The 19994-nt window shown below is 32.2% G+C and overlaps 1 protein-coding gene across 5 annotated transcripts in view; it reads right to left on the reverse strand.

Moving 5' to 3' along the window:
• Window positions 1-1644: 1644 nt before the first annotated feature.
• LOC114335390 (solute carrier family 26 member 6-like) overlaps window positions 1645-19994 on the reverse strand; it is a 210101-nt gene continuing 191751 nt past the window's right edge. For all 5 annotated transcript variants that reach the window (XM_028285621.2, XM_028285620.2, XM_028285619.2 and 2 more), the window contains exons 12-14: window positions 16289-16444; window positions 6426-6621; window positions 1645-6076 (exon numbers count right to left, since the gene is read on the reverse strand). In XM_028285621.2, the coding sequence (XP_028141422.2) occupies window positions 5928-6076; window positions 6426-6621; window positions 16289-16444 (501 nt within the window). In that variant the 3' untranslated portion in view covers window positions 1645-5927. The remainder of the gene's footprint in view (window positions 6077-6425; window positions 6622-16288; window positions 16445-19994) is intronic.

A 19994-nucleotide genomic window follows, 5' to 3' on the forward strand; every position in this document is an offset into this window, starting at 1 on the left:
AATTGAAAATATTGTTAAGATAATAAAAACTCTTTCCTTGGGTCTGAAGAGGTTAGTGGGAACAGCACGCAACCCTAACGGATTCCTCTCTGTATTTTGATATTTCAGGTATTCTGATTCTCATCCCTTATCTTGGCAATTTGATTCCAATATAGACTAGATTTTTTATAACGCTTTGTTAGATCGCAACAAAAAAAAAACAAATTCATTCCAATCAATTTCTTCAGACAGACTAAGACAGCTTTTTCGAAATTTTTGTGAAGTCTAGGGGAAACTACCTTCTCCAATAAAAAATACAAGAGCACGTTTCCACAATACATATTTTAATGTAGATATAGTACAATATCTCTCTCCATTGGAGGATCGTGATTTCCTCCAATACTCAATTTTTTTCTATTGGTCGCTACCTTGGCAGTTGGAAAGATAAATGTAGATCAAGGTGTGCTTTCTCTTGATGGAGAGGAGATAGAACGGGTAAAGCATTTTAAATACCTTGGCAGTTGGTTAAAAGTAAATTACGACTGTGATGAAGAGATAATAACCAGGATTGAAATATCACGTAAGGCTTTCATGACCTGGAAACCAGTCTTATGTAACCGAAGCCTGTCGATGAATATTCTCACGAAGGTCCTTAAATGCTACGTGTGGTCTATATTATTATATGGTTGCGAGACATGGACGTTAGAAGTCACAATGATATATAAATTAGAAGCATTCGAATTGTGGTGTTATCGACGAATCCTAAAGATATCAAGGGTTTAGCACACTTCCAATGAATATGTTTTCCAATGATGAATTCAGAACGTCTGCTCATAAACATCACAGAGAGAAGAAAAACAGAATACTTCGGCCATAGAGGACCTAAATACCATCTATGTACTTCCAAAAGTGGAGGCAAAGAGACGGATTAGTCGAAAGAAACTGTCATGGTTGCGTAATATTCGACAATGGTGTGGTTCCACGGTAGAAGAATTATTTCGCGCAGCAGCCGATAGAGGGGGGTGTCAGGAACTTTTAAACATGATGACGGCCAACGTCTGAATACAGACACGGCACCTGAAGAAGAAGAATATCAAACGATTATACGTCCAATGTCTCCCGTACTAATAATTAATCGATCAAGCTTTAAAATTTTCTCATGATGTATAAATAAATTGTAGGGAAGTAAAATATAATGTTCTCTTAAGAGCGTAGACGCAAAATTTGGGACAATGCTTTTTAAATGCATTATTTTTTTCGAATTCTGAGAAAACTAATAAGTATTTTTGAAAAATTTAACCGCAGAATGAAAGATTGCATTATTACCGAGGGCCGAACGTCCATGAAAACTTCTATAATATATATTTGTATGAATAAGTTACAGGGGTGAAAAATAAGAGAACATTGAGTGTGATTTTTAATTTCAAATATCTCATAAAAAAAACCTTTTTTTTATTCTAAGGTAATTTCGGTCCGAAATGCATTTAAAAAACATTGGCTCGAAATTTTGCGCCTACGCTCTTATTAAGGCAAGAAAACTCACATAAATTAAATCTAGCCCTTTCCTACATACATAATATAATATAAATATAATGTTTAAAAAATGAGTACTCTTGTTGAAATCTGTGGGTGAAAATGATATACATATTAATGAATACACACGAGTAAAAGGTAACATTTATTTAAAATTTGATAACATTTCGTGGATTTCATCAGTTGAAATTGAAAAACACTTGTTATACGTATACAATAATTTATAAAAACAATTAATTTCAATACAATACTTGAAGAAACTAGTCAGAAACAAACATTACAATATTAAACAACGATTATTTGACAGAATTTGTTTACATGCTTGTTTACACTTCTCAATTGTTCTCTTTATCAAAAGTTATCTGTAAAAACAATTTCAAGTAAACAGATTCTTTACAAGAACATTTAAACCAATTTTATTTATTTAATTTGCTGGCGACAAAATAAAATACACGAATCTACTAGATTTATTAAAAATAACGACTCAGGAGAGGTCACAGTACAAGGCACAAGTTCTAGAATATCATAACGATGTTATCACCTGCAATTCAGACTCCTTTTTGTTTTCCGTTAATATATTTTTTCTAAATAAAGAAATATTGCTGGTATTCTTAGAAATACTAAAATTGAAATACTTATTATAATAAATAATATAAATTGAAATAAGAAAAAATCAGGAAAGAAGTTTGAAAACAAAGTGACCTCTTGGTGGTTAAACGAAATTCAAGAAAAATTAAGGAAATGAGAAAACTATAATAAATGGAAAAACACGTATAAAATCTATACTAATAACTTAAGAAAGAGTAGGGTAAAACGAAGAAAAGAAGACGAAGATGAACAGCCAAAACTATAGCAATTAAAGCAACAATTGTAATAACATTAGGTGTATCCGAGATGAAAATAAGCTATCTATGGAAATATACTTTGACCGTTTATTAAACGAAGTATTTGAGAAAATACAAGTTCATAGGTATCAAGGAGACATTAACAACAATGGTTATCAAAGAAACAAATAAGGAAACTTCAAAAATAAAGAACGCAATTGGACCAGATAACATCTCTTTGGAAACTATGAAGAGCAGTGAAAGGCAGAATTTACAAACCTGAAAACCCTTAGAAAAATTGATTGTAAGACACTATGAGATAGAGCTCTAATTACAGATATATGACGGGGATGCAAAATGAAGATAATCAAGACCTGGGGAACAAGTAGAAGGGTAGAATGAAGCGATTTATCAATCGGAAAACAATAGTTGAGGAAACTGCGAAAACGCTGGAACGACAACTTACTAGAGATACATTGAAGAACAGAGAGAGTCATGTCTACACAAGATGAAGACGAAGCGAAGAAGAAGTTTCCTACGTTTACAGGTCGCGATCTGAAATTATTGCTTCCTGACGGTTTATTTGCTGTAGTACATATCTTACATACCTAGAAAAAACAATAGGTTATGGCAGTTGTTGCATCGCCTTTGATAATAACTACAGCAAGAAGAAACAACTCCGGATCAAGGCCTTTAAACATAATACACTGTGCGATTCTTCAATACTGATTGAATAGTGAATTTATTTGTGAACGGCTGTAGCTCAGCGGCAAGTTACTGGCTTCATAAGCCAGAGCGCATGAATGTGATTCTCGGCACCAACAACATTTTCAATCATAAAAATGATACGATTCGTTCACCGTTTTTCGGAGATGACGTTAAGCTCTCGGTTCCACTGAAATGCAATACGATGTTGTTACAGTGAATTTATTTAAGTTAATTTAAATAAAATGTATTTGTATGTCTATTTTATTTTGACGCCTTTAACTTAAAATATATAGCACAATTCATTTGTTTAAATCAAAATAATAATAAATACCGTTGTTATTAGTATAACGACAAAAATATTACATAAACTTATTTTCCTATTTAAGAAGAATTATCAAAAAATAGACTAGATTAAGTGATTTACATATATATATATATATATATATATATATATATATATATATATATATATATATATATATATATATATAGGTCAGATAATACAGAGAAAATAATGGACATAATGAAATCATAGGTAATGATACACAGTGTGATAATGGAATTTCTACAATACGAACAATATACAAAAATCGGGAAGCAGTAAAATATTTTCAATCGAAACATTAGTTATACTTAGTAAACCAGATTGATCAAGAGGTTTCATTTTGTTACTTGTCAATAAAACAAAATGATAGACGTAAACCATAAAACAATAAGATACTGTAATATGATAATGGGCAGTAATAAACCATTTTGGCGAATGCTATATGCTTCATAATATAAAGAGAGAAATATTGTCACAAATACTTATATAATAGTTCCTATATATGGCTGTTCAAGATTCTAATGAAGATTCCCAAATATTAGTATTACTATAAGTAGTATAGAATTCTTCATTTTATATTTTTCATCCCGAAAACTACAACAGAAACTATATAAAACATGTCAAAATCTAAAGTGATTGGATATGCAGACGACACTTTCATAATTGACAGATCTATAGAGTCCTTGGGGCGAAAATTGGACTACAAATACGGTATGTAGTCCTATATATTATTATAACTCCTTAAGCTTTTAATGAAAATTCCCAAATATTAGTATGACTGGAGTGGTATAGAATCCTTCATTTTACATTTTTGATCCACAAAAACTATAACAGAAACTATATAAAACATGTCAAACTCTAAAGCGATTTTTATATGAAGACGACACTTTTATAATCGCCAAATATATAGTCCCTGAGGTGAAAATTGGGCTAAAATATTGTATGTAGTCCTATATATAACTGTTCAAGCTTCTAATGAAGATTCTCAAGTATTAGTATTACTAAGTAGTATGGAATCTTTCATTTTATATTTTTGATCCCGAAAACTACAACAGAAACTATATACAACATGTCAAAACTTAAAGTGATTGGATATGCAGACCACATTAAAATAATCGCCAGGTCCATAGAGTCTTTGAGGTTAAAATGGAACTACAAATACGCTATATAGACCTATATATAACTGTTCAAGCTTCCAATGAAGATTCCCAAGTATTAGTATTACTAAGTAGTATAGAGTCCTTCATTTTATACTTCTGATCCCGAAAAATATAATAGAAACTATATAAAATATATATAAAAAATCTAAAGTGACTAGATATGAAGACGACACTGAGATAATCACCAGATTCATTGAGTTTCTGACAGAAGCTTATCGGTAAATAAGGAAGTATGCAGTGAAAATGGAGTTAGAATGTGTGGACCCCTTCATATAAATGTAGGTTCGTTATTGAGTAAGCATAACAACGTCAGCAAAGAAATCAAAAGAAGAATAATGCTTGCCAATAAGTGTTACTGTGACCTAGAAAGACGAATGACCTTACAATATCTAAAAAAAGTTACACTGACCTTGTAAAGACCACCAATAATACCAGTTTTAACATACGGAGCTGAAACATGGTCACTTACACAAAATAATCAAGAGCTGCTTAAGCGTTTCGAGCCAAAAATTAAGAGAAAGATATACGAAGCACTAAACAAGCAAGGTTTGTGGCGTAGAAGATACAATTCTATTGGGCATGTAATCAAATGAAAAAAAAGATTCAAAGGTGAGAAAATTATTTTAGCGAAGAAGACCAGAAGACCAGGAGACCTGGATAACTTGAAAGGTAAAATATGGAAAGGAGTCTAGAGATAGGACGGAATGGGAAATGTTTCAAAGTTGCCCCATATGGCTGTTATGTCAATGATACTAGAAAAGGTGGTTGGCAGGTGTTCTAAGTTACTTAGTTGGAAGTTATGTGACAAGGCATGTATAGAATTAATGAAGAAATTTAAAGGATTAAGAAAAAATGTCTGGTATACTGAATACTAATAATAAAACAAAAAAGGTTCATAAGATAAAATTAATTTTTATTAATTTAGGGTTTCTTTAAAATGAGATATTTGATAAAAGTTTAGATCTTAAAAGGAAATATATAGAGTTCATTATGGGAGAGATCGAAAGAACGTGATAGCAATAATTATTATCAGATTCTACAAGAAAACAATAATAAAGTGTCAGTCTTAAAGTTTCAATATATTTGTCGTTATTACATGTTAAATTTAAAAAGTGTATTTTTTTAGATTTTTATATTTTTTTAACTTATATGATCCTGATCCTTTACAGGTTATTGGTCAATTACACATATTTTAATACATATAGTTACCGAGTATCACATCTCTTCTATATTTGAAACTGAATTCAACAGTATATTCGTCGTCTACTTAACATCTAAAATAACTTTAAAATATTTACACTTGTTATATTCGAAAAAATAAGCGTGAAAATTAAAATTTCGGTGTAGTTTTCTACACTGGTAAAAAAATAATCCTAACAATTAACAACTAACAATTAATTACGATATTCTAGCAATACTGTTCTCTATCGGAATCTTCAGATTGTATGATGCGCACTGAACAGCATCATGAACACTGGGGAAAATTCTTAAGAAATCTTTTTCTTTCGTCAAAAGGTCACATTTATCCAAAGTGTTGTAAGTGCGATCTGTAACAATATAACATAATGACATTTAAAATATTTGATTGTGTTATTTATTTATTGATTACAAAACAGATTGCATAAATATGTTGTTTTTCTATAGAAATTGATATACCAAAAATGTTACTGAATATTTATAGGTGTATTGTAAACTGAGTTCATAGCGCAAATAGCAGAATTAATTTGATAGCCGTTATAATAAAAAGATTAAAAACCAAAGGTAGATACTTAATTTATTTACAACAATTTATAAATAAATAACAGATATAGATCGTTAGTATGCAAACAATAAAACAGAATTGTTAAGATCAAAATTGTTTAGAGTACTATAAATAAAAGCAAATGTTTAGCTTACCTGAACATGCCGCAATGTAAAATGAAATCTCAAGTCTTTTGAAGTCATTAATTTCACTTCCTAACATTGCTGCACCACAAGGATCGATATAACTGACAGATGAGAAATCTAGGATTACACACTTTAGGTCTGTATTAATTTTGCTCTGTAGTTTTAATAACTTCTGTTTGTAGTCCTGGCTATCTGAAGATTCCATCTAAAAATACGATAATGGTGAAATTAAATGCTATAAACCTAAAGAAACCATATGTAACAATGCACTAAAAAGGTTTTTTTTTTTTTTTTTTTATTTACACACATAAACCCGCATCAACCACTAAGGGTTATTAGCGGGGGGACATACACAAACAGTAAGATACATATTATTATATAAACATGCTTTACAATCTGGTGTATTGTTTAGTCATTTTGAGATAATTTAATAAGGAGTTTAGGTTTGAAGTCAGTACACTTTTAATATTGTCACTAAGAGCACACGCGATCCTTTCTTTCTGGTACACTGGACACTCGATAATTATATGTTTCACTGTCAGTTGCGTGTTGCAATTGGTACACATCGGAGCGGCCTCCTTGTTGAAGATATGCTTGTGTGTTAGTAACGTATGTCCTATTCGGAGTCGGTTGATGATGACTTGGTCTTTTCTATTTCTTGGTAACATGAGTTTAGTTCCTACTTGACTTAGGCATTCTTTTAGTTTGTTGTTAGTCTGATTCCAAGTAGTTTGCCACGTTCTGTGGACATGACCTTTGATATTTACTTTGTGATCAGTCCAAGGTATTTGATCTGTGATAGAAATACTTTGGTCGGTAGTTGCATTGCTTGCTAGAGAGTCCACTTCCTCGTTGCCAATTATTCCCATATGGGAAGGTACCCAGATGAAGAGAATATCTTTCTGTTGATTCTGTAGATAAGATAATTCTTCTTTGATTTTGAGAAGAATAGCGTGAGTTGTATATAGCTGTTTTATCCCAAGTAATGCGCTCATTGAATCGGTGATAATCACAAATTTGCTTTCATGGATAGAACCACATTTTTTCATTGCCTGGTGAATTGCTGTAAGTTCTCCGGTATATATACAACAATTTGTTGGGATTCGTACGGTAGACTTGATGTTTCCGCAGATATAAGCTGCAGCATGTCCTTCATCACATTTGGAAGCATCAGTGAAGATTCGATGAGTTGTTGGGTATTTGGAAATTAAATTTTTAAAAGCTTGCTGGATAAGGAAAGGATGTGTGGAATGTTTAGGGAGATCTTTTAGAGACATATCTATTTTTGGAGGATTGATCATCCAGGGAGGAAAATTTACATGAATGGGTATAGTGAGACTGAACTGTTCTAAATTAAAACCAATACGTTTTGTTCGCTCAGGAAATGGTAGCATATTTCTTGCAATGTTTTCGTAATGATCAGAAGATATATTTGTTCTGTAGAATATTGTTGAGTAGGTTACGTTGCTTTTGTTTGCTGAAATTCTGGCAACGTAATTCAGTGATAGAAGTTGCCTTCGTTGGCTTAAAGGGAGTTCATTAGCCAGAACTTGTAAACTACTTACTGGACTAGTTCGTGTGGCACCTAAAACCAATCTCAAGCACGTATTTTGAATGTAGTCAAGTTTTTTTAAAGATGTTTTGTTAGCAGTATCGTAGCATAAACAGCCGTAATCTAATTTACTTCTTATTAATGATCTATATAGATTAAGTAAAGTTGTTGTATCAGCCCCCCAAGAGGTATTTGACAGCATTTTTAGTAGGTTAATTCTGGATTGGCAAGAACGTTGCAGATTCGTTACGTGGTTTTTCCATTTTAAGTCACGTTCAAAAGAAAGTCCTAAGAAATTTATTTCTTCTGACTGCTTCAGCATAACTCCGTTAAGTGTTAATTGAATATTAGGATAGTCTTTCCTTTTGCTAAAAATTAAATAACGTGTCTTTTCGCCAGAAAATATAAAACCCGTGTTTTGCGACCAGTTTTCAATTGTATGTAAGGCCGTTTGCAATATATGTGATCCCAGAGTTACATTATTTGTTTTTAGATAAATGACTAAGTCGTCTGCATATAGGCTAGTAAATACAGGCAGCTTTATTTGATGTATAATACTATTTATTGCAATCAGAAAGAGTGTAGGACTTAGAGTAGATCCTTGTGGAGTGCCATTTTGCAGTACTCGTCTGGAAGATGTGAATCCATTGGCTCTAACTCGAAAAGTTCGTGTTTCTAGAAAATTTTTAATAAACGACAACATATGCCCTTGGACATTCCATTCTTGAAGTGTTTTTAGTATAAGATGTCTCCATGTTGTGTCAAAAGCTTTTCTTATGTCAAAAAATACGGCAATAAGTTTTTGATTGTGCAGAAAAGATTCATGTACAGCTGATTCAAGGGTTATTAGATTGTCTGTTGTGGATCTACCCGTACGAAATCCACTTTGTCTGATACTTATTAGGTTATTGTTTTCGAGATACCATTTAAAACGATAATTAAGGATTTTTTCTAAAAGTTTGCAGGTACAGCAAGTAAGTGAGATTGGACGATAGGAATTTGGATCGTCTTTTGGTTTATTATATTTAAGGATTGGAATTATAGTTGCTTGCGACCATAGATCAGGAAAGTCGTGCTGAATGAAAATATTATTAAAAATATCAACTAATATTAGTTTTGCATTTAGAGGAAGATTTCGTAAGAAAAGAGGGTGGATATCATCAGGTCCTGGCGTCGAATTTTTTGCGCTTAAACAAAATTCTAATTCTTGAAGACTTATGGGTTTGTTTATTGGATTGTCGCTCTCGGTGATTTGTATATTTGACGATTCCATTAGATTTTTATATTCTAAAAAAGATATGCTATAGTTGGAATCACTAGAATTAAGTTCATATATATCTGCTAGTATTTCTGGAATAGCTACCTTGTTTGAATGCATTTGGTTATTGTATGATAGCGTATCTATGCCTCGGAAGTATTTTGTTCCTTTTATTCTGCGTACTTTGTTCCATATGTCGCCTATGGGAGTGGAAGGATTTATTGAAGCCACATACTTTTTCCAACTGTCTCGTTTTCCTTTCTTGATCAATTGTCTGCTTTTTGCTCTGAGATTTTTAAAAATTATAAGGTTATCGATAGTTTTATGTTTCTTATAAACGTTGAAAGCGTGTTTAGACAAAGTAAGTGCTTGGGCAATTTCGTTATTCCACCAAGGAACTGGCTGCCTTTTACTTGATTTTGTTTTCCCCACTGCGATTGTTGCTGCAGAAATAATAATATTATTAAATAGTTCCAGATTTTCGTTTGCGGTATTGGTTAAATTAAAGTTGTTTGTTTGTCCTTCTATAAGTGTTCGATACAAATCCCAGTCAGCTGACTTTATTTTCCATGTTTGGTGAATTGGAAAAGTCAATATATCATTAGTATCTATGTTTATTGTGATAGGGAAATGATCACTATCATATAAATACCCCAATGTGTCCCAGTATAATAAAGTAGCTAGCGACGGACTGCATAAAGAGAGATCTATAGCTGAAAATGTACCATTGTATGAATTGAACCTAGTAGATTTGCCAGTGTTCAGTAACACTAAATTTAAATTGTCGATGAGATTGTTTAAGAGATTACCACATTTGTCGGTTTTGTTACTTCCCCAGGTACTGTTGTGACAGTTAAAATCGCCTAATATTATTTTTGGGTGTGGAATTTGGTTTAAAACATTGCTTAGTTCAGTTATATCTAAATCAGTAGGATGAGGTAAGTATACGTTGCAAATATTGATTTTCATTTTGTGGGTGACTGACACTGCAACTATTTCCAGGTTTGTTTGCAGTTGTATTTCGGTTGACTCTATGTCATCCCTTACGAAAATTGCTGTTCCGCCGCTTGAATGATCTGTAACTCGGTTTCTTAGAAAAGGAACATAATTTTTTAATGTTACATTTTGATGTTTGAAATGGGTTTCTTCTATGCATATGACTAAAGGAAGATAATCGTTTATAAGAAGCTTGATGGATTCTATATGGGTAAAATAACCATTGAGGTTCCACTGTAATATGAATGTATTATTGGCCATTTTAACTATTTACTTGAGAACTTGATTCGTAGTCAGTTTCGTCAGTAGAAGAAAGACTGCTTAGAAGTAGTTTCTTCTTCAATCTGGTAATATTGTTTTTTAAACTTTTATTTTGTGTTTGAGAATATATAAAGTTTAGAAGTTCTTTGATTTCATCGCTTTCATTTGAATAATTTTTAGCAATAAGTTCAGGATGTTTTGAGTGAAGGGAATTTGACAGAAAATCACATATTTCATGAAAAGAAAGTGTGAAGGAAGGGATTCTATTTTCAATTTTTTCTTTAATTTCATTGAGAATATCTGGAATAGAATCTTGAGTTTTAGGCTTTTTATTTTTTTGTTTTTCAGTAGTGGGAGGAGGTAGGTCATTTTCAAGGATTTCGGGAGAAGTGGAAATTTGTCTTTTAGTAACATGAATAGCTTCAGAGATTTTTCTATCGCTTTCAATTACTGAATCTTGGGATATTTGTGGTTGTGACGAAATCTGTAGTTCTTTGTTTGTTTGTATGGAAGTGGTTTGGTCGTTTGTGGCTGATGTTAATTCGTGATTTTTTGTAATGTTAAGTTTCGGTTCCTTTAATGTCTGGGTACCTTCTTCGTGTTCTTTCCGTGGTTGTTCTTCTGGCTGGCTATATTCTTTATTGGCAGAGTTGAGTACGTTCACTTGATGGTCAGTTTCCGTTTGATTAATTGGACTACTTAATGATGATAAAGAAGGACAGTCAGAATCTTGATGTCCGACCGTCTTGCATCTGGAGCAGTTTAAACCGTCTATGGAAATGTATATTCTATATGATGTATTGTCGAATGAAATTAGGAATGAGTCAGGAATCGATGCATTTTCTAAAGGACTTATGAAGATTTGCCTTCTAAAGCTAAGCACGTGGCTATATTCCGGGTCTTGCATGCCTACTCGTAGAAACGTCATGTTGGAGACGGATTTTATACCCATAGTTTTTAGATGGTCTTCAATTATGCTATTAGGTATAGTAGGACATACACTTGATATGATTAATCTCTGGGCAGGAGTTATTAATCTTCTTACTTCAATTTGGTTGCCGTCAATAATTACATGTTTGTGGGAGCTAAGAAATTGGTCAACTATATATTTAGACGAGAGGTAGATGCAGATGCGGTTGTTTGCGATTCTGGATGCCCAAATAACGTTTTTGGGCTGTACTATTGATCCAACAGCTTTTACATATTCGAAAACTTGTATTCCTTGTATGGTTGAAAGTATGATACCTTGGTCTTTTGAAGGATGTTTAAAACTGTTTAATGCATGAGAGTAAGAGATATGTGACGTAGTCGGTGTATTTCGTGAAGTAGTAGCTAATTCCGGTTCAGCCATCGTCCCGTTGAAAATTTACATGCATTGGAACAGCGGATCTGAAGCCGGACCTGGCCTCTTAACAAAATTAGACGGCAGCCTAATTACTTGAATCAGCAAAAAGTTGTTGTCGATAATCGATAATTTGGATTGAAATCGATAAAATATTGCCTTTTAACTTCTGATTTTATGGTTAGATATAAATAATGCAATTTTGTACTCACAGAATCGTTGGTTTTTTAACACACTGTCACATTTAAACTTTATCTTGCAAACAATGTAAAAATTAAATTATATTTCAACTTTTAACTACTTGAATTTATAAATTTGTCAGGAGTGATATAAAGCTGTAAGATTTGCTTGCTATCAGGACCGGACTCACTAAAAAGGTTCTTTAATAAAAATAATAAATAACCGTAGAAGTTCTTTTTTTTTCTAGATTCATGACCCTTATTGATGATATTCTTCTTCGATCAAGTACACGTTTACCTTGGATCTTTCCTTGAATGATGAGAAAAGTTCATATTTTTCAGAATATCTCATCCTGTGACGGAAGTATGCCAGATTGTGTCTCCGTATCATAGAGACCAGTGGTGTTGTTTGGTTGTCGTCTAAGGATTTCCTTATTGCTAACGTTGTCGACACAGTTTATTTCTTAGTTGTCGTCTCTAATCTGTATGCCCATATATTAAAAACTTCCAAGTATGGCCTCACTCAGAGTCCATGCTACTTACATTTACTTATACTCATCATACTGTCCAATAATCACTGCATATATTTGCGAGATATTTGTCTGTTATTGTGGAAAATGTCGGCTTAAGCCAAACACAATGCCTGAATCTAATGCTCTTCCAAAACTTATGTATTTCATATCTCAATTCACTTCTTTCCACTTTTTGTCATTTAAGGCGCTCAGAGCAACAGTGACCTAACCCCAAAAACGAAGTTTTGAGATAAATATCTTTGCAGTGCTTATGGAATGGCGCTACAAATTATGTAGCGCCATTTAGCCAATTATAAAGGTTCACTAAGAAAAATTTCCTGTAGCTGGCCGTATACCATTAATTACAAGTAAAATTTAATAAAAAATTTTTGGCTTGGTAAAAGGTATATTAGTTTAAAAAGCTTCTATAGGGCTACAAACATAGAAACAAAACGTTTTCGCTCTGTAACAAGAGCATCATCAGTGTTACAAGAACATGGTTAGCCAACCAAAAAATACAAAGGTCAAAGCCTTTCAAAAACAGACTAAAAGTCTTATATAGAATATAGATGCCAACATGGCAAAATCCAAAGGATGGATAAAATTCCTATGGCTACGGCCCTAGGTCAACATATGACTCCCACACGTGGTAAGTGGGTCAATAGGTAACATTAGGTTAGGTAACATAATTATGTTACAACAGGTGACAGGCAACCTGTTGTAACCCTGTTGCAACCCGGACTGCACTCCGTATTCTAAGTGAAAAATAAGATTGTTTTGCCTTCGCATTGCAACTGAATAAAAATGGTATACATTTTTATTTTTATATTAGTATTACTCCTATAGAGTAAATAGGTTCAATTTACGTTGGAACTTTACCAAGCTGCAGACGGGGGTTGTGAATTGCATAGTGTAGAATTCCTTCCCTTTTGTCTTCACTGCAGCATCCATCTGGCTTGCATATTTTAGAAGCCTTGGAGGTGTCACCAGGGAAATGGACCAATAAGTTTTCAATTTAAAAATCTTTTAGTAATATTTTTAATATTTTTCAATATTATTAATGTCGCTATTAGGATTGCAACTTTGCCATTTAAAATAAATCAATTTGTTTACTTTTTCTTCACTTTCCCATTTAATGCAACCTTCTGTTTTATTTGAAGCCATTTTATGAAATACTCAAGCTCAACATACAAGATAAGAAATAACGATTTATTAAAATATAGCAGAAAATACAAAGGCCATAGCCCATCAAAAAATTATGAAGTAAAATTTGATGTTGAAAATCTACATTTTTTGAGTTTATACGACTCATAAAGGGAAAAGCAACTGCGGGTAGTTCATCAAAAAATGACGGAATTTGGTTTGTCAGTTGTAGAGAAAAGTCAAAATTGACATAGTATTTCACCCAATATATCGTTGTTTTATGCATTTGTGTAGAAGATTGCGCCGTTGCCAAACTATTATTTCGGAATAAAGTGGGAATACTTATAACTAACTTACGCCGAGTTTATTATTAACAAATTATTTTCGTATAATGTCTACCTTATACTTAGGATAACTATTCTAAATATTAATACGGAATAACCTTAGAATACGAGTGTTTTATTAGTAAGGCAGTTAGTTATTATTATCTAAACTTTGGGATAGTTGCTTCCGTTTGTTTTCAGCTATCACTTTTAATTTCTTGTTCAGGTGAAATGCATGGTATTTCTTTCCATAGTGTTGAATTTCATTACATGATTTCCTATGAAATTGAATTTTTGCATGTTCTTATCTTCTGTCTGATTATTACTTGGAAGCTCTTGTATTCATTTACATATTTATATCTTTATTTATTAATTCTGTTCTCTAGTGCACGAGTCTCAGTATTTCTTCTATCATTCACAGTTTTTTTGTTCTACTACATCAATTTTGTTTCTTGAACTGACTTGAATATATCGTTCATTCTCATCCAGTTTTCCTTAGTACTTAGACACATTTGTTTGATTTATTTTTTTTTTCTAGGACGCTGGTTAATATAATGATTCTATTATGATCCCTTTATTATTTTTATACCAAAATGTTGTATCTTTACTTGAATATGATTTTGCTGCCAGTACTGAATATCTGTATCTTTTATTTATACACCACGTAAATTGTTCAGCTGGACATAGGGAACATACATTGTATATATTTACATAGATACCTAAATACATACATTGTATTATATTGAGATAATTGTGGCAACTGAGCTCTCTCGATGACAATATGATTTTTAGCATTAAGGGGCATTAAGCTTAAAATTGACAACTCATTTCGACAACACAAATAAACGTCAAAATATGACAATGTGGTATTGTCCTTTTCATGATCATTTTTCAGTGCGTCCAAAATGATAGGAAAAAGGGTAAGTCCGTGATAATACACATTTATGACATTCATTCTAACATGACATTTTAGTTAAATCTGACAGTTGTCACATTTTATTTTCAATTTAGAATAAAAACAAATCAAATGTGTTTCTTGCATTTATAAAAATGGTATTTTCTTTGATTTGTATAGTCTTATAAATTATACAGATTATATTTGTAATATTATTATCTAATTAAAAAAAATTATTTTTTTTTAATTATGGCGCCATCTATCGACAACTAGAATAATCACAGAACTAGAAGTAATCACCGACGTGCCTTTTTTTCTGTCACATACAATTTAATGCGTTAGAAAGAAATCGAAAAACTGTGACGCACTGAAAGATGATCATGAGAAAAAGTATAGCTAAATATTTTTGGCCTAATGGAATGGGAAAACTGTTTAGATTTGAAATTAGTTTTAAATTAAAAATATTTTAAAAATCAAAGTAAACACAGCTCTATTGCACCAAAAACTCGAACTCCAACAGAAGCTTCAACTGACACAGGTTAGCTCAGTTGCCACAATTCTCTCAATGTATATTCCCTATGTCCAGCTGAACGATTTACGTACTGTATATATACCCTATTTCACGAACATACGCCTGTTTTGGATTACTTCGGCAACGAATATTTTACTGTGCAGAATAAGAAGAACGAAAGTAAATTGCAAATTACATTGTTGTTTATTGGAATAATTATTAGCGCCATTTACTTTTGTACTTCTTATGTTACACAGTAAAATATTCGTTATCGAAATAATCCAAAACAGGCGTATGTTCGTGGAATGGCCCATACATAGTATATACATACACTGTCTACTGGTGATCTATCAGTGCAAAGGAAACTATAAATGATAAATAATCACATACTTAGGTTCTAAGAATAAACATAAACAGGGAACGAAGCAAAAATAAAAAGAGTACCTACTCGTACTTCTGTAATCATATAATTTATGTACACAAAAGATCTATATAAATTGTAAACAGAAGAAAACTAACGGAAGAGAAAACAGACATAGAAAATTGATACGGATTTATTGGCTTTTCGTCTGCTTCATTCTCTGGAGAATCAGGTGCAAAATTGATAAACAAAAAAGAATTAGAATGAAGATATTTACCAAAGATCATTTAGAATATTTAGTAATATTCGATAACTAATAAATCCAGTAATATCATAACACAAAATTATTGTTACAAGACAAAGTTAAGATAGTAAAGAAAAAATATAAGGCAGTGGCTAATGAAGCTAAGGCAGATACAAGAAATTTTTAAAGATTTGGTGTGAAATATTGCAGAAATGGAATTTGATCATAGGTAGGTATGTAGGAATTACAACAATAAATAGAATACATACTGAGATATAATTATTGTCAATCTTACCTTTTCCATAACCTTTTTTAATTTTTCTCGATGAATTAGCTCTTTTTGAACATTGAGATTAATTAATTTATACAGATCTTCCTTAAACATACTTTTTGTAGCAAAGTTAATTCCTCCAGAGTAGTGAAAGATTTTGATTCCTTCCACCTCCTTTGTCTGAAATACAAAAATACTGGTTAATTTATTTTATCGCCAACCGTAACTAAATTCATTCGTTATTGTACTCATTTGCCCTCATTTCCGGCAGTAAAGTAACACTTAATTGTACTGAAAGAAGAATTTTACTTTACCTGCCGCGATTAATCGAGATTGAATGTATGTGGTCGATGGCAGTTATCGATTATCCATTTGAGTTAACTTGCAATTTATGTACTTTAATTATTAAAAATATTGTACAAAATTTACGACATTGTTAATTAAATTTATGCCAAAAAGTAAAATTCTGTAGTATTTTGTAATTATATTCATATAAAATAAATCAAAACTTGACCGATCTAGTAATTATTCAATATGTATTGATAACTAAAATGTTAAAAGCATCGACAGATTGCCGAATAGACCATCGCTACATTAACATGATCAAATATATCTACCAAACGGCAACGGCTAGCGTAAGACTGTGTGAACAACAAACAAATACATTCTGTATACAGCGAGGAGTGCGGCAGGGAGACACCATCTCACCAAAGCTGTTCACAACCCTTTTAGAACACACATTTAAGAAGGCAGATCTAAACGAATATGGTATCAATATAAATGGAGAGAAGCTCAGTCATTTGAGATTCGCAGATGACATCGTCCTTATAGCCGATCGTATGGATGATGCAATAATAATGTTGAACAAATTATATTACGCTTCCTTAGAGGTCGGACTAAAGATTAACATCAACAAGACGCAAATAATGACTAATCTGGTGCTAAATCGTAATATTGTTGTTGATGGAATGAATATTGAGCAGACTGCATCTTATAGGTACTTGGGACATGAAATTCGGTTGGGACGAGATAACCAGACGTGCGAACTCCCACGTCGCATAGGATTAGCCTGGGCAGCGTTTGGTAAACTTAACTATGTATTTAAATCGGACTTACCCATATGCCTGAAAAGGAAAATCTTTGACCAGTGTGTATTGCCTGTACTCACTTATGGTGCAGAAACATTAACACTAACAAAAAAGGTAGTGAACAAGATTCGCGTAATCAGAGGGCTATGGAGCGCCAGATGTTGGGTGTCTCCCTGAGGGACCGAATCCCAAACGAAGAAATACGCCGTAGAACAAAAACAACAGACGCTGTCGAAAAAATCGCGTCGCTTAAGTGGAATTGGGCAGGACACGTCGCCAGATTGCCAGACAAGCGATGGACAAAACGTATTGTCGAGTGGAAGCCGCGAGAAGAAGCACTACGGAGCAGAGGACGCCCACTAACCAGATGGGTCGATGATTTGAAACATGTTATCGGTAACTGGATGCAAGCCGCACAAAATAGAGATAAATGGAAAGAGCTGAGAGAGACCTATGTCCAGCAGTGGACGCGTACGGGTTGATGATGATGATGATTGATAACTATCGATTAAAAATCGAAAGCGGCCATCATGCAAAAGTAATCTATCACTGTCATAAAATTTTTGTTACGTCTAATATTTAAAAAATTCTTAAATTTTAAATTGTAAGTAAGTGTTAACCAATATCAAATTGTTGGCGATAAAATTTTGTATGCACCACGTCAGTAAAGCCTCTTTATCGAACTCGTCTGTTATTCGCCTCGCTCACTAGACTCGCTCGGCTCATAATATCAGACTTGTTCGATAAAGAGTAACTTTACTGACTTGGTACATAAATAACTATTGCCGTTATAGTACAGATAAATAAGGTAAAAAGTATCCTCTTGGAATCTTCCACCCGGTCAGTTTTTTGACAAGTTTCTTAAGTTTTATGGACCCCTCTATGTTTTCTGCGTGGGTTCGGTGGACTTTTTGAATTATTAACAATTTCGCGCTAAAAATCCACCATTTTAAGAACTTTACTAATACAAAAAAAGCATTTTGAATGAATTTGGAAGCAACTATTTGATAAAACTGATTTAAGAGGCTACAGTAGCGATCAACAGGTAGCAACAAACGCGTTCCAAGATTGCGGCTCTAATTTTGAATATTTTGTCGAGATATTTGGCACACATATTCGTAGGCGGTACATAGCCCAATTTCAGAAATATGTTAGTACGTGGAAATTACTCTATAACTAAATAAAATATTGAAAAAGAAGCTTGTACCGCCATTAAGAAGAAAAAAAAACTTTCTTTAAATAAACTTTTTTATCCCATGCCTATATTTTGTGTAACCTTGGAACTACTAAAATTTTTTATTTCTAACAAAAAATCGAACATATTATAACTAAATAACTAATTAGGCAACATAGAGAAATTATCACTGTCATTTTGACAAACCTGCGTCAGATTTTCTCTAGTCTGTTCTGTCATCTTTATCGATATCTGTTCAGTGCAGTAGTGTGTTAATTTAAGAATTCGTTTTTGTTGTTTCATAGGAAAGTAGTGTTTATTGATAGTTAATTTATTATATATTTGTTGTTGTTGTATAAGTTGTTTGCCTCTTTGCGAAATAATAGATTGTTGTTAATTGTGAGTTTTAGTTATATGTAGGTAGGTAAGTATATTTTACGTAAAAATATTTCGAATTCTAATGCGAGTATATAAAGTTTTAGGAGGATTTTCTATTCTAAAAATATTATCAACAGTTTAACAAAATGGAAAAAGTAAATCAAACCAAAAATAAAGTGAAACATTCCAAGAAAAAGTCCATTAAAAACCCTGCCAAAATTATGCGAAAATAGAAATTTTTTTCGCTTCACAACAAAAAATGATTATTTATTATTGTTTTATTGTTAGATATTTCATGCAAATACCTTTCTAAATACCTATCTTAACATAAAATTTTCATCCATTTTGCTTTATTTTTATAAATATCTATTTATTAATAATAAAATCGTTTTCTATTACTTCCATTTAGCGCGACTATGATATTGTCAAAATATTAATCTTAGATAATGTCAAAGATTACCACTGTTGCCAAAGTTTATGATACTATCTCCCGAAGTTATATTTTGTTGCTACCTGTTGATCGCTATTGTTTACTCTTAAAGCTTTGAAACGGCGAGCTATGAATGATGATTTACTAATTTCTTGGTTAGGAAACTGTAAAAATCATACAAGTTTCTTAAGTTTGAATAAATGTTAACAATCATTTTTTAAAATGAACCTACAACTTTGATATTGAGTGGAAAACTGAGTATAGTGTTAAAAATGTGAAAATTTAATTGATTCATCAATTAGCTCAAAGTTATTCAATTTGTGTATTCCAAAAAACTATTTTTGCAATAAGTGAGAAACATATGAGCCTACAATGATTCCACGGGTGGCATAAGCAAAAAAGGAAATTATTTATTTTACGAAAATATTTTAAAAAAGTTAGAAGGAACCATTGCCAACTTTGCAAAACTTGAGTTTGAAAGTTTGAAATAAGGTCTTTGCTAATAATGGGACAAAATTATTTTTGTATTTGAAAAGCTGACAAGTTTAAAAAAGTTGTCCTACAGTAATTATTCTAGACAAAGTTAGTACCTTTTTTTAAATTCATGTTATAGAAAAATGAAATATGAACTTTAACTCGCTGTAAAACATTATAAAATAT

This window comes from Diabrotica virgifera, chromosome 2, assembly GCF_917563875.1.
Source record: "Diabrotica virgifera virgifera chromosome 2, PGI_DIABVI_V3a".
Lineage (NCBI taxonomy): Eukaryota > Metazoa > Arthropoda > Insecta > Coleoptera > Chrysomelidae > Diabrotica > Diabrotica virgifera.